This window comes from Epithele typhae, assembly GCF_022376455.1.
Source record: "Epithele typhae strain CBS 203.58 chromosome Unknown BXZ73scaffold_35, whole genome shotgun sequence".
NCBI classification, from domain to species: Eukaryota; Fungi; Basidiomycota; class Agaricomycetes; order Polyporales; family Epitheliaceae; genus Epithele; species Epithele typhae.
The window spans coordinates 69,366-83,831 of record NW_025954226.1 but is presented as its reverse complement, the minus strand read 5'-3'; the positions used below and the strand labels follow the sequence as shown (position 1 = coordinate 83,831).

Sequence of the window (14,466 nt, the reverse complement as noted above, 5' to 3'; positions counted from 1 at the left end):
TCCCGACGTTCGACATTGTGATGTCCCGGATGAGAGACGACAGGTTGATCTACGTTGCGCGGAATGGTGCGCCCATCTCTCTCTTCCGTCTCATGCGATATGTGCCGACCACTTTTCCTCGCCCCCATCGCCGTCGATGCAGCCGACTGCGCACTTGCTCTCCAGGGCGACCCCAACATCGCCCTGCAGAACGTCCTGACAGGCGAGTCTGCGACGACTTACCTAATGTCCGTCGACTCCGCGCATGGCGTCCTGTATGGTGCGTCCTCCTCTCCCGTCCCGTTGCGTTTCTCCGGTCGGTGGTAGCTGGTATGGTCGTGATAGATCTTATCGTATGGCCATAGGTATTTGTACGTCTCTGTTGTCGCTGTGTCGTCTGTCGTATCGTCGGAAGTCATTGTAATGTACGCTTTAGTATAGTAACGGTCCAATAATAATTCTGTTTCTCTGATTTATGTCGTTCGAATGGCTCTGTATGTATGCTCAAGCTATCCCTTGCGTACGTCCATACCACGTGTTTGGTTCGATCAATGTCGACCAAATGGCTGTAGCCGTTCGACCGAGCCCGACCGGAAGCTCCGTGAGGTCCGACCATGCGCGACCATACTGCCCTGTCCGTCTGCTCATAGACGGTCCGGGACCCCCGTTAAGTAGACCTGGCGGAATCAAACTGCCCGCACAATAAGACCGTCCGAGATCGCCCTCCCACTGAGCTCTGATCGCACTTGCTCGTGCTCGACGAGATTGGGTCGTTATTCGTCACAAGAAGGCCGGGCAGACGAATGACGATCTGGCAGACTTGTTTCGATCTCGCACGCTCCGCTTATGATCCACTCGCCGCCATTTTCGTGATGCTGCCCCATGCCACACAACCAGGGAGCTCCAACCCGAGAATGGGCGCTCGTCTAGACGCGGCTGATGTTCACCTGTACCTCACGGTCCTTTAATCAATTGATCTGGTGTCACCCCCCTGGGGTGATACCAGATTCGGAGACTGCAAATACCTAACTGTCTGCCACTAGTAGACCCTCTACGAATAACGACTGATATTCCCTGTAGGGAAACGGTAGAACGCGGGCATATGCCCAAGTCCCCTGCCCCCTTCCCCGACGTTCCCGAGGGCCCTCCTCCGCGAATTCCCGCGCTGCGCCTGATGGCCGCCCCGTCGGCGCCTTCCCCCATGCCGCGCCGCGCGCCCTTGATGGCCCCGACATCTCCGGACGCTGCGCGCCACCGGGTCTCCGCCGGCGCCTCCCCACTCCGCCACCCGTGCTCGCCGCCCCTAACAGCGAGCTCGCTGTTCCTGCGCCCTGCCCTGCCCTCCTCTCCGTTTCCCTCCGTTCCTTTTGGGATCCGCTTGTATTTAAAATGCGCACCTAATGGTACACAATGCAATAGCTACAGCTGGCTGGGTGTGCCTGTACTGACCCCTCACACCCCCCAAAATGCGTGCAATATAGGGACATACACAAGCCGTCAATTGATGGGATAATTTCTGCATCAGATAGTCGTAGATGACAGCTGCTGTGATATGAAATCGCAGGTGGATAGCTAGAGGGGTACATGCATGATGTCATATGTCATTTCAGAATAACATACTCCACAGTGATATGGTATACACATGTATTGTCTTATGTACACCTAGAATCATACCTAGAGGCCATTCAGAGCGCATCCCAAGAAGAAGAAAGCCAAAACACGACGCTTCGGTGAAGATATGACATATGTTCAGAAGGGGGGACTGCATTGAAATTGCGGCCTTGATATGTTTTTGTGCAGACCTCCGATCACTTTACATCTTGTTGCATTACATTTAAATATATGTGGAGAGCTCAGATCGTCGTTTTTGTGCTTATCGGCAAAGGAATGAATACAGGCCATGGTATGTCATTATTCTATGACATAGAGTATAGCGAGCTAGCATATGCTCCGATTGTTATTCTGAAAGGCGGAATAGATCAGGGCACTCTCCTGATCAACGATGCAGAAGGAATCTCGAGAAACGGTCGAGGAGCGGCTGAGATATGTCAAACCAGCTCCAAGTGTGCATAGTGCTGTAGGTGTTTCAAGGGCGTCCTCTGGACAACTTGCCATTCCAGACCCATCTGACATATCTCAGCCGCTCCTCGACCGTTTCTCGAGATTCCTTCTGCATCGTTGATCAGGAGAGTGCCCTGATCTATTCCGCCTTTCAGAATAACAATCGGAGCATATGCTAGCTCGCTATACTCTATGTCATAGAATAATGACATACCATGGCCTGTATTCATTCCTTTGCCGATAAGCACAAAAACGACGATCTGAGCTCTCCACATATATTTAAATGTAATGCAACAAGATGTAAAGTGATCGGAGGTCTGCACAAAAACATATCAAGGCCGCAATTTCAATGCAGTCCCCCCTTCTGAACATATGTCATATCTTCACCGAAGCGTCGTGTTTTGGCTTTCTTCTTCTTGGGATGCGCTCTGAATGGCCTCTAGGTATGATTCTAGGTGTACATAAGACAATACATGTGTATACCATATCACTGTGGAGTATGTTATTCTGAAATGACATATGACATCATGCATGTACCCCTCTAGCTATCCACCTGCGATTTCATATCACAGCAGCTGTCATCTACGACTATCTGATGCAGAAATTATCCCATCAATTGACGGCTTGTGTATGTCCCTATATTGCACGCATTTTGGGGGGTGTGAGGGGTCAGTACAGGCACACCCAGCCAGCTGTAGCTATTGCATTGTGTACCATTAGGTGCGCATTTTAAATACAAGCGGATCCCAAAAGGAACGGAGGGAAACGGAGAGGAGGGCAGGGCAGGGCGCAGGAACAGCGAGCTCGCTGTTAGGGGCGGCGAGCACGGGTGGCGGAGTGGGGAGGCGCCGGCGGAGACCCGGTGGCGCGCAGCGTCCGGAGATGTCGGGGCCATCAAGGGCGCGCGGCGCGGCATGGGGGAAGGCGCCGACGGGGCGGCCATCAGGCGCAGCGCGGGAATTCGCGGAGGAGGGCCCTCGGGAACGTCGGGGAAGGGGGCAGGGGACTTGGGCATATGCCCGCGTTCTACCGTTTCCCTACAGGGAATATCAGTCGTTATTCGTAGAGGGTCTACTAGTGGCAGACAGTTAGGTATTTGCAGTCTCCGAATCTGGTATCACCCCAGGGGGGTGACACCAGATCAATTGATTAAAGGACCGTGAGGTACAGGTGCTGATGTTTGTGCGCCTTTGGTTCCTGCTCCGCATTTGGCACTATTTCGCGAACGCGCGCCTTATTTCTTGTTCTCGACCACGTCGAGCGTACCTGCTTGTTCGCGAACAGTCCCTCAGCAGGCGCCATACGGGATGCGCAGGTATAAGTGCCCCCGCCGCACGGCACTTGGACCCCACAGAAACGCATCGACATCCACTTGACGACTTCTACACCGCTCAACCTCCCGTCTCATTCACCATGTCTCTCACCTTCGGCACTCCCTTCTCCCTCACCGACTTCGACCGCCTATTCGACGAGGCATTCAACGCCCGCGCAGGTCCCGTTGCCCGCCACGACGACCCCGCCGTCCGACTCATGCGTCCGAAGTAAGTTGCCTCTGCGCCTCCGCTTCCCGAACACGAACGCTCACGACGCACTGGCCACAGGATGGACCTGCACGAGGACGACGAGCGCGACCTCGTAACCGCCACGTTCGGGCTCCCCGGTGGTTCGGGCCTCACCTTTCTTCCCGTTCTTTCCTTCACGGAGGCCGTGAGCCTCGACGTGCGCGACACCGTGCTCAGCGTCTCGGGCGAGTCCGCGATTTCGGGCGGGCGCGACGAGAAGGGCTACGCGGTGCGCGAGCGCCGCTTCGGCAGGTTCTCGCGCGCGGTTCCGCTGCCTCGGGAATCAGGTGCGTGCTTCAGCATGCGTGGAGAACGAGGACTGACGCGCGATTCGCAGCCCGGAGATCAAGGCGTCGATGGCCGACGGGTCTTGCCGTCGCCTTCCCGCGACCACGCCGAGCAGGCGCCGCAGAAGTCAGATCGACTGAGGCCTTCTCTGACCACATATACTGCACCTGGTGTATGCTGTAGCTAGCAATTTCATTCATTGACAGGAATCGATTGTGTTGCGAGCAACCAAGTCGATGGCGCTCCCTTGGCGATTATCCTGCGATGCTACATATGCTATCTGCATGGTAACAGCGCTTGTATTCTTCCATCGCAAAGGACAATCGACCGGGCCTGCATGAAGGTACGTACTTCGATCTGCGCGCGCCTATATATGTTACCGTTATCATCACGGCGCACGTATGTTACATGTGACTAGTCACATTCTGGTTGGCTGTCGGCGATCGCGGCCCGACGTGCGTCAACTCGCTCACACGTGTCTGCATCGCCCAGCACGCCTCCACACTTCCCAATGTCCCGTATCTCGTGGTACGTGCATATTTTGGGCGAGCTGCTGACGCTGAATTAGCGCACACGACGAGTCGCAAGAATTATAAACCGCACAACAACGGAGTCCTACAACGCCACCCATACTGAGTTTTTTTGAGTGGAGTGAGGTACGGTATCGTTATCGCTATCATCACTGTGAACTATCTAACTTGGCAGCCTTACTCGGACGCCGACACCGGCATGCTCTTGAATTGCGATCGTAGGTTCGTGGACGACCTCTTGTTTCCGTGATCCTACTGTGCGGAGTACACAGATCCTTTCGCTCACGACTACCTGCTCCAGCTCGTCGGCCAGACGCTGAGTACTCAGAGTAAGATCTTGAAAGATACCGCTTCAACAACCGGCGCTCTTGGGACGACGAGGTTTGTGGTGGTGAGTGCCGTCAGTCATTATTGTGGACGGAGTCCATTCTCATGTTGCGCCCACTAGAACGCTTATTATAGCATAGACCGTCATCTGACCGGATGAGGCTGTTGCATTTGACCTTGAAGGACGCTTCAGACTGACACAGAGTTCAGAAGACGAAAGGTCATTGGTCGCGACGTCTCCCAAGTCCCGCGGGAGACGTAGAAGACCAAATCTGGTGATAAGGTTGACATGCGCTGCTGCAAGAAGACTCCGAGTTCGTCATGCGGATCAAAAGACCCGAAGGTGTTCTGCAGCGAGTGCGTCGCTCTCAAGACGACAGTCCTTCTTATATGCCCATCCGCCGCCGCAAGTTTCGTTCACTCTTCCTCCGCCTCATCGTACGGCCACTGTAGTGCTTGCTAACGATTTCCGTCGAAATCGCTTACGTAGTATCTTATGCGCGTCATGGGAAGCTTTACGATATTCAGGGCTTATTTCGTTGCCCTGTTTTGCGAGACGATCCTTTATGGTGAGCACACTCACACGCTCGCATGTTCCGCAACATCGACCTTCGAAACAGGCATGTACACTGTTCTGGCCGTCTGGACGATGTCCCTCTTGCTGTAACTCTCCCGATTGTCGCGCGATGCCAGCATCCTCTTACGATCGCTTCTCGCAGACGCAGGCGCCGTGAGCAGAGGATCGCCCCGGTCAACTTTAGCATGGGCGTGTTGACTGCGCTCATGTACTGCATCTCCACGGCTACATGGGGCTGGCCCTGTACGTCAACATGGTGCTTTTGTGGACGAACGCAGCGTCCTCGACGTCAAGATGACGATCCTCAACCGCTCTGGGACGAACTTTGGATGGGTAGAAGACTGTCTGCAGGTGCGAACGTGCGCACTTCAGACGTATCGGAGACCGGTTCCTACCACTGACAGTCCTTCCGCCTCCACAGTGCATACTCGGAGACGCTATCGTCTGCTGGAGGACCTGGGTGTTGTACGGCCGAGATTGGCGGTCCTCGTTTCCCCGTTCATGCATCGTCGGGAGCATGGTGAGCTATATTGTTCATCCCGCATACATTCAACTAATTGGCCATTGGAAGTGTCTGCGGTTGGGCTCTGCGTATCGCTGGCCAAGTCGGGGTCGGGCGAGCAGTTCTACACCGGAAGCACAGTTTGTGGTTCTTGGTCTTTGGAGCGTGCACGTTATCTCGAACTTTTACTCGGTGTGATGATATCTCTGAAGGCTCGGTGAGCACCTCACACCATCGCTGAAGGTTCTGAACCACATTCCTCGCGCCATCGTCGTAGAGCTCTGAGAAGAGCCAACGTCAAATACTCGGGAGCTCAAAATCTTGGAGCGCGCTCTTGATCGTCGTCGAGTCTGGTGCGGTGTACTGCGTCGCTCTGGCAAGTGGACCAATTTCCCCCGAGCTGGGCTGACAGGCGTTTCACCAGATCATCGTCGTCATACTGTTCCTCCTCGAGAACAACGGCGTGTATGTCATCATCAGCATGCTCAATCATCTGACGGTACGCGCCGCTCCTCGTCGCCCCCTTTCAGCGCGCTCAATCCACGCAGGGAATGTACCCGACCGTGATCATCGTCCTCGTCTGTCTCAAAATGACCGTCCACGACGACGTGACGCGCGCGGAGACGCTGCTCTCGCTGCGCGTCAACCCGGACGGCGACACGGACTCCCCCAGGGGTGCTGCGGCCGCGCTCCGCAACATGAACTCGAGCTCGACGTTCACCTACCGCACACCGAGCGGCGACGGGCCGAAGACCGGCGATATCGAACTCGCCGGATCGGCGTACATCATCAAGCCGGCGGGGCTGGGCCACGAAGGCGTATCATCATGAGTTCGTGGGTCGCAGTTTATTGCATGGCCGTCGCACGTAGGCCGCCAAATTATCATTATACGCACGCTATGAAATTTATCCATTTTGAGGACGATGCGATGGCAGCGAGAAGTACTAGTGACTGGACGGCTCGAGAAACAACCTACATAAGTTGGGGGAAACCTCGTGCTCTGGCGGCCCGAATGATGCGCAGCTGGTCAGGACCACGACGACGACGTCCATATATGGGTGTGCACATCGACAGCGACGTCCGATGACACATGCGAGTTCGGATCCAGACCGACCACATTCGGAGTCGAGAACATCGGGAATCGGAGACGCGCGGGTGCAGCAGATCGCGAAGCACAGCGGCGGCCTGCCATCTCTCGGCGATGGATGACGGGAACGAGAATCAAGAGCAATGCGACCGTCGGAAGGAGGGCCGGCGTGCCTACGAATTAGTACGAAAGGTGCCCTCCCGACCTCGGGAGTTCTGTAAACATGAGCCGGAGGTAGAAGCGTAAACGGAGCGGGGATGAGGGGATGAAAAACCGCCGTGACAGCGCCGCTCGAGACAAGGGCGGGGTGACTCAAGAGTCCACTGATGATCAGCGTAAATACCTAGTAAAAATGAGGGTAGCAAGGCACCATCTTTTTCCTCACTCACCGACATCGAAGCCCGACGAGATTCGCCAGAAAGGTCAAGTAAGGAAGTAAGACCTAGCAAATGGCACTGAGACTCTGGATCTGCTTCCGGACTTGCCGCGTGGTAAATCACGTGATAGTTTTTCCTACGCACGCGTCTAGGGCCAGCGCCCATGAGCCACTAACTTCGAACGACCTTGAAAGCAAGTTGAAGTCTCCCGACTACTATGCATAGCTGTCTCGATCTTCCCGCTGAAGTTGTGCATAACAGCGTTATATTATACATCTCTTCAACTTACTCGACTGCCGCTCTTGAAATACACAGTGCGTTACTCAAGCGTTACTAGTCCAACTGCTCACTGATTGCTCAGGATTCAGGAAGTCCGACATGCGGAGCGGATGTTTTCGGGGCGACCACAACATACCACCTTTGGTAATATCGGCGGTCCCCTGTGGGATCAGTCTAGATCTTCATAGATCCCGCGGACATTTGACGGCGTTTTGAGAGACATTTTGCACAGGTATACGTAGGAATTGGATCACCGACCCCCGGCGTCAACTGCAATGCGTCATCCACGCCGCGATCTCTTTCTCATCACCCAGCGGTCCGGCCATTTTCGCATGGCGTTTGACTCTCACTCACGTTCGACCACATCCAGTGTTGAGCAGACGTTATCCAACAGCCGCGCAGACAAGGACAACGACGAAGACGGGTCAAGTGTTTCACATTCAATCTCCTTCCGCGATGTCTAGATGTCGTCGGCTAGCACCACGCCATGATCCCGGGGCGAGCACGTCCATCAACAGAAGCTGTACATAAGCGTGTCGCCACGTGCAGTGGTGAGCCCCGGTCATAGCGCGGGATGCACGTTGGGATCAGACGATGGAAGCGAACTGCCTCGCGCTCTTCTTCAACTCCACCCACATCGGCTGGCCCAGCAGTTCCCCTCGGTGCGTCGCGCTGGATGCTCGTCCAGATCAGTAGGTCTTCCACTGTTATCACAGGTTGCGAGGCTGAATCCTTGTGTGTAGAGCATCCATTGAACAACTGGACTGAGTAGTTGATTTCCTCTGGCGATGTCCTCTCAGAGCGACATAGACTATTGGATCAGCAGCACGGATGACACGTGAGTTCTTCCATCTTGTATTGCGCATTTTCATCAGCCGAATCATGCCAGCATTACCTTCCAAAGAGCATGGCTTGCTGCCACAGGTGAGTCACGACCGCTCTTCCAGTTTTTCAGCGAGAGTGAACTTGCAACAGTGCTCGTCCTTTACGATACCCTCGTGACACTCGGACGCGAAATAGATGCAGTCTGGGTTCGCAGGCCGTGTTGGTCTGGGATCCTCTACATCTTTAGTCGTCATTTCACGACACTCAGCCTGCTCGTTGTCGTACCCCCTCTGCACACTGCTCATGTGAGTGTTTCGTGGGATGATGTGCTGTTGAGGAATGCTGATGCACACGGTTGGCCAGGGGTACGCCTCCTGTCGGTCGGGTAGGTATGCTTCCGAGGCTGATGGATTCGCTTACCCGAAGATGCTCGATAGTCAACACCCTCTCGGAACTGTTCGGCATATGCTCGTATCTATCGTGGGCAGGTCTGTCGTCTGTCACAACCGTTTTCGTGTGCTCACCTCTCCGGCCGACAGCGTTTTCCGCGTGGCGTCTGTACGCTCTTGCGGACCACACACTCTCGCTCGCTCTGGTGGTGCTCGCCTTGACATCTGCGTACAGTATGCCAAACGTGGTAGGTCTGGCCGCTTTCTAGATCACGCCTTCGCTGACGTGTCCGTTGGTCAGTACTTCATTATCTTCTGGAAGGCAGCGGCGTCCCCCGAGCCAATCAACTGCTCTGGCTCTCTGACAGTCTATCCCAGCCTGTACGATGCTCGGTACGTAACTTCCTACCACCCTGCCTCATGGACCGCATGCTAATGGTGCTTCCGCAGTGAGTTCTATTCTCGTCTGACGTTGCTTGACATTGACTGGACTCGGGTCTGGGCCCACAAGTCCTCTGGTCGTCGCGAGCAGCGTACTTCACAGGCGAGCTCATCGTGATCATCGCAACCATCCGCAAGACGTTCAGCATCCACGCGCGGCGAGCGGGGTATAACGACCCCCGTGGCTCGATCGGTCGAGTGCTCCTCGAAAACGGTGCGAGCGCCAGAATCCTGGAGCATCAATGCCTTATCACTAACATGTCAACGTTTGCCAGGAATCGCATGTTTCTGGTGCGTCGCGTGAGATTCCCTACCATGCTATCCGTTTTGACACGCAACTTGTTGCCAGCATCCCGACAGCACTCAACATCATCGTGTTTGTCTCCGGGTTCGTCGTATGTGTCCAGAACCCGCTGTTCACAGCACGATTACTGACACGGCCTTCCGTAGTCTGGCCGCACCGCCTACACCGCGCTCGCGAACTACACGGGCGTGTTCCGCGACGGGTGAGCTCGCCTCGCCCACTGTCAGTACGAACGGAGCGCTGACCCGTGCCATCGCGCAGCATCACCTCCATTCTCATCTCGCGCTACCTGCTCGAGCTCGCGTCGTTCCGCGTGCACGCGGTCGAGCGCGCCGCGGCGGGCGCGTGGGACCCGGACGCGTTCGGGGGGATCATGTCGACTGGCATCCCGAGCTTCCACAACAACTCGCTGCTCCGGACTGAGATCCTGATTGACGACACCGGCCCAGGGCTCGGGGAGAGCGAGGGCGCGGCGACGACCACCGCGGCGGGCACGGCGACGGTGGAGGCGTGCGGTTCGGACGCGGGGCGGTCGGAGGTGTGATCGTTTTCGTGGACTTCGATTGTGACTTTGCTTCATGACATAGATAGACTTGTATTGATAGATGCGACGTGTATACCAGTTTCTAGTCAACGAGGGAAAACGTACACCGTGGTCGAGACCATCGAAGGCCCGATTTTTACGCACGTTCTCCGTCGGAGGTGTTCCCAGTTGCGAAGCGTTAATGACTGAGCGGTGGCGCATCGCGACGCGTGATATCGTCGAATCCTAGCGAGACAATGCCAGTCGACTAACGAGTGTGTCCACGTTTCAAGGCTGTGGTCTTCGGAGACATCCACGAGTTCGTCGCTCGAGCAAGGCCGCTTTTTCCGCGACCCCGGAGGAAGATGAGTTGCAAGAGTTGGCGTAACCTTTGCCATGCACCAGAATGTTTCAACGACAGAGGTCCTGGCTACATTGCGCTCCGTCCGCGCTCACCGCCAGCTCTCCTTCACCATATCCGCGCACTTTTCCGCCACGACCACCGCAGGCGCCATCGTGTGGCTCCCGATGATCTCCGGGAACACACTCGTGTCCGCGACCCGCAGGCCGCGCACCCCATGAACCCGCAACCTCGCGTCCACCACGCTCGGCCGCGGGTCCTTCCCTCCACCGCCCTCCGCCTGCGCGCCCATGCGGCACGTCCCCGCATAGTGGAAGCACGTGCGCACGTTCGCGCGTACGAACGCGTCCAGCGCCGCGTCTGACGCGCCCTCCCCGCCGCGCGGCACCGCGTAGTCCTGGAGCGAGTACCCGCGCGCGCGCACGTCGCGGCCCACCCCTAGAGCGAACCGGATCGCCTTCCGCAGGGGAACGTAGTCGCGGGTCGGAGAGGAAGCCGAGTCCACCGCGGGGCGCTCGCGCGGGTTCGCGGTCGCGAGCCGCACGGAGCCCGTCGAGGACGGCCGGATGAGCGTCGCGAGGAGGGTGTAGATCCCGGTGCCGGGCGGGGTCTCGACGTCGCTCGCGTTGTTCGCGAGGTGCATGAACTCGATGTCCGGCCGGTTCGCGGGCACGGCCGCGTCGAGGTCCGAGGCGTGCGTGCGGCGAGGTGGTGTAGCCCGAGGAGGCGGAGAGGAGGCGCGTTGGGAGGAAGGTGGAGACGTTCTGGAACGGGCGGGAGAGCGCGCCGCCGCCGGTGAGGAGGTACTTGAGCAGCTCTAGCAGCGGGTGCATGTCGAGCTCTGCAGCGCGTGGAGGGACTCGGAGAGCGGGACCTCCCAGGCAACGGGCACCGCGCTGTGGTCCGACTGCGGGTTTGTCAGCGAAAGCCTCGCACAAGAGACGGGGCACGTACGAGGTACGAGCCCACCGCTGGAACGTCGAGAACACATGGGATGCCCTTCTCCTCCAGATGAGCTTTCGGCCCAATTCCACTGCGGCGCTCGTCAAGTCCGTTCATCGTCGGATCCCCGCGCACGCACGCACCTCAGCATCAACATCTGCGGCGACCCCAGCGCGCCTCCGCACACGATGACCTCGCGCCTCGCCCGCGCCACGTACCGCCGGTCCGCTTGCCTCGCGTCCGCCGTCTCGAACTGGACGCCCGTCGCGCGCAGCCCCCCGTCGTTCTCCGTCTCCACCTCGATCTTGCACACGACGGCGTTCGTGCACACCTTGAGGCGCTCCTTGCGCGTGTGGCAGAGCGCAGGCGGCAGGAACGCGAGGTAGGTCGAGTGGCGGTGGAAAGACGCATTCTGTGAGATGTCCATCGTCGCGGAGCACGCCGCGGGCGTCGCCGGATCGTTCACGTCGCGGACCTTGGGGATTCCTGCCTTTTGGATCGCGTGCTCGATGCTGTTCGCAGTCAGCGTGGAGGCAAGGAAGGAGCGACGAATGAACTGACAGAGGGTTGATTTTGTACGGGGCATCCTCGAACTGCTGGTTCTGCCACGGACCGCTCGTGCCGCGGTACTGCGAGCGCGGGTGGGTGCGCGTCGTCTCGGACTTGACAAAGTACGGCTCGAGGTCGTCGTAGCTCCAACCTTCATTGCCGAGGAGAGCCCATTGGTTGTAGTCTCCGGGTGAGCCTGCAATGTGTCAGCCTTGAGCTCTTATAAGCAGACGAGCCAGATGGAAACCACCCGAATAAGGTATTCGCCAGGCTGAGACCATGTTCCCTGTCATCGCCATGGTCACACTATGGTCTCAGCCCGGTCTCCCTGTGCAGTAATTATATGATAGAGCATGGATGGAGGGTGCACTAGATCGCCGCGAGCGAATGAGAACCGCAAAAAGGTTGAGTTTCTCATGGGCGGAGTAGGCATGTATTGGTCGAGCGTCTGGAGGCGAGACTGACGAAGACTAGGCTGAGACCATGTTTCCTGGTCCTTTTCCGGTGTGCGTAACACCAGACAAAGACAGTGGCCATGACAGGGAACATGGTCTCAGCCTGGCGAATGCCCTAGTAATCGGACGGTTCCCATCCCGCCTGTCCCGTCACGTCTGTAGGCACAACAAACTCGTACCTCGAGTGTACAGCATGCCGTTGATCCGTGATGTTCCTCCCAACGCATCACCCCTGATGATCTGCAGAAAGCGATTGTCGGCGTGTGTGAGGGGCTGAGACCACCACCGTGCCGTCTTGACGTCGTTTTCGAAGACGTTGAGGGAGAGAAGAGGAACACGAGAAGTCCAGGTGTCGGCCACAGGACCCTGCTCGATGAGCAGCACGGAAACGGCCGGGTCCTCGCTCAGGCGCGAGGCGAGGACGCAGCCTGCGGTTCCACCTGTACACTTTCAGACGGCGTTTCGTGGGATGAGCGATGTTACGAACCTCCACAGATGATGTAATCGTAGGTATAGGCATCCTGCGGGACGTCTGGGGAGATCGGAAACGGCGTGGCGACCTGCTTGGGTGTAAGTTCGGGGACGACGGTCATCTGTAACGTTTCGTGAGCACGGAAAGAAAGCAAGGGATAAGCACTGGGACGCACTCTATGTGGGTATGAGTGAGGACGCGGCGGTGCAGAAGAGGTTGATTGTCGCGCTCGCGGTCCAAGCGGGCCGGTGGTGCGACACAGAGAGAGAGAGAGGGCAGGGGCAAGGTCTGGGATTCTTCGGAACACTGGGGCTTTCGACCTACACCTGTACTACTATATATACGTAGGGCAGTCCGAGTCAATGATACGAGGGGAGACGTGGAGGATACAGCGGGACCGAGACGGAGTCGTGGCGGATCCAGCCGATCCGGAAGAGCACACGTCTCAAGATCTCACTAATCATTGACAAGCGTTGCCGCGCTTCGCGCGGCACCCTTTCCATCATGCTCCAATGAACGAATGCAAATAGACGAGCTGCGTGCACAGTGCACACACGTCGCGGGCGGAACGCGGTGAGGGTGGAATCTGCGCCAGGTCCGCTCGTGTACGCTCGAGCTCGCGCCCGCGCACCTCGCGGTCCGCGCGCCACGTCTCCTCTACAGCCGTGAATTGCAGGTCCTTTTCGCCGCCACACCCGCGCGCGTGTCCATGAACGGTCGCGATGGAGGCACCGCGGCGGGCGTCGGTGCCACGCGCCGAACGCGAGCCAGCGCACGCGAGGGCCATGAGTGCGAGCACACCGTGCACGACTCTGAACCCGATCGTGTTGCAAGTACCGAAGTGCTGGATGTTGAGGGCGAGCAAGTGCTGTCGCGGCGACGCAGCTTCAGCGCGGCTTTGAAGATTCGTAGTATTATATCCGTAATACGTTGTTCATGTATGGGCACGCCACCATCATCAGAAAACGGCCTCTCGACGCCTCGATCGGTGGTCGCAGTTGAGACATGTAAGTACTTCTGATGTCTCAGCTCAGGCATGTAAGAGATGCCAACATGTCTTCAGCGGTGCTCTCTGGTTGAGAAGATGCTATGTACTGCGGAGGTGTGTTGACACAGCTGCAAGTGTTCTCGAACGTAGCGCGCTACAAGTGGAGGACTAAGTATGCTGAGAAAAAATGCTGTGGAATTCTGCTTGGTGAAGTCTTCCGCACCGCCGGTGAGAAATTTCGACTTGTAAATGAGTACGACGACGTCCTTGAAAACACCAGGCAAAAGAGGAGTTGACAATACAGCTGTGCATATATACCGAGTACTAGCCGGCACACTGTTTAAGTCAGTATGGTGACGTATTCCCTTTAAATCTATAGTAGTATAACGCTTTCAATATTGTGTCGTTGTTGAGTTTGTGAATATCAATGTGGATGTAGGGAGTCAAGGGGAATAAGTGCCTAATCTCCGATTCTGGAACCTGCGTCACTAATAATGGAAACCCCGACTCAGCCTCCGATAGACGGTTCGATCAGGCCGGACTATGCGGAGTCCGGACCTCGCGTTCCCGCAACAACTGAATATCACAAACCTCTCTCTTGCGTCAATCTCCTCAAAGCTTTCGCAATCATTCTCGACATCGTATATC

At 56.8% G+C, this 14,466-nt stretch overlaps 3 protein-coding genes across 3 annotated transcripts; 2 read left to right on the top strand and 1 right to left on the bottom strand.

Moving 5' to 3' along the window:
• Positions 1–3,453: 3,453 nt before the first annotated feature.
• BXZ73DRAFT_26150 (uncharacterized protein) lies at positions 3,454–3,882 on the top strand (the record flags this gene model as incomplete). The annotated part of the gene is made up of 2 exons (XM_048017727.1): positions 3,454–3,581; positions 3,642–3,882. Coding segments are annotated over 2 exons (369 nt in total), but the record flags the coding sequence as incomplete, so codon positions are not given.
• A 4,475-nt stretch (positions 3,883–8,357) lies between these two features.
• On the top strand, positions 8,358–10,072 carry BXZ73DRAFT_102820 (uncharacterized protein; the record flags this gene model as incomplete). Its single annotated transcript, XM_048015374.1, has 13 exons — positions 8,358–8,407; positions 8,459–8,493; positions 8,545–8,699; positions 8,758–8,770; positions 8,832–8,882; positions 8,934–9,031; positions 9,085–9,176; positions 9,234–9,247; positions 9,316–9,438; positions 9,500–9,515; positions 9,574–9,619; positions 9,675–9,730; positions 9,790–10,072. 13 exons carry the CDS (start codon positions 8,358–8,360, stop codon positions 10,070–10,072), a joined length of 1,032 nt encoding a protein of 343 aa, XP_047876322.1.
• Positions 10,073–10,503: 431 nt separating this feature from the next.
• BXZ73DRAFT_90882 (alcohol oxidase) lies at positions 10,504–12,951 on the bottom strand (the record flags this gene model as incomplete). The annotated part of the gene is made up of 6 exons (XM_048025793.1): positions 10,504–11,176; positions 11,273–11,383; positions 11,498–11,866; positions 11,916–12,099; positions 12,538–12,798; positions 12,846–12,951. 6 exons carry the CDS (start codon positions 12,949–12,951, stop codon positions 10,504–10,506), a joined length of 1,704 nt encoding a protein of 567 aa, XP_047876321.1.
• Between the last annotated feature and the right edge of the window lie 1,515 nt (positions 12,952–14,466).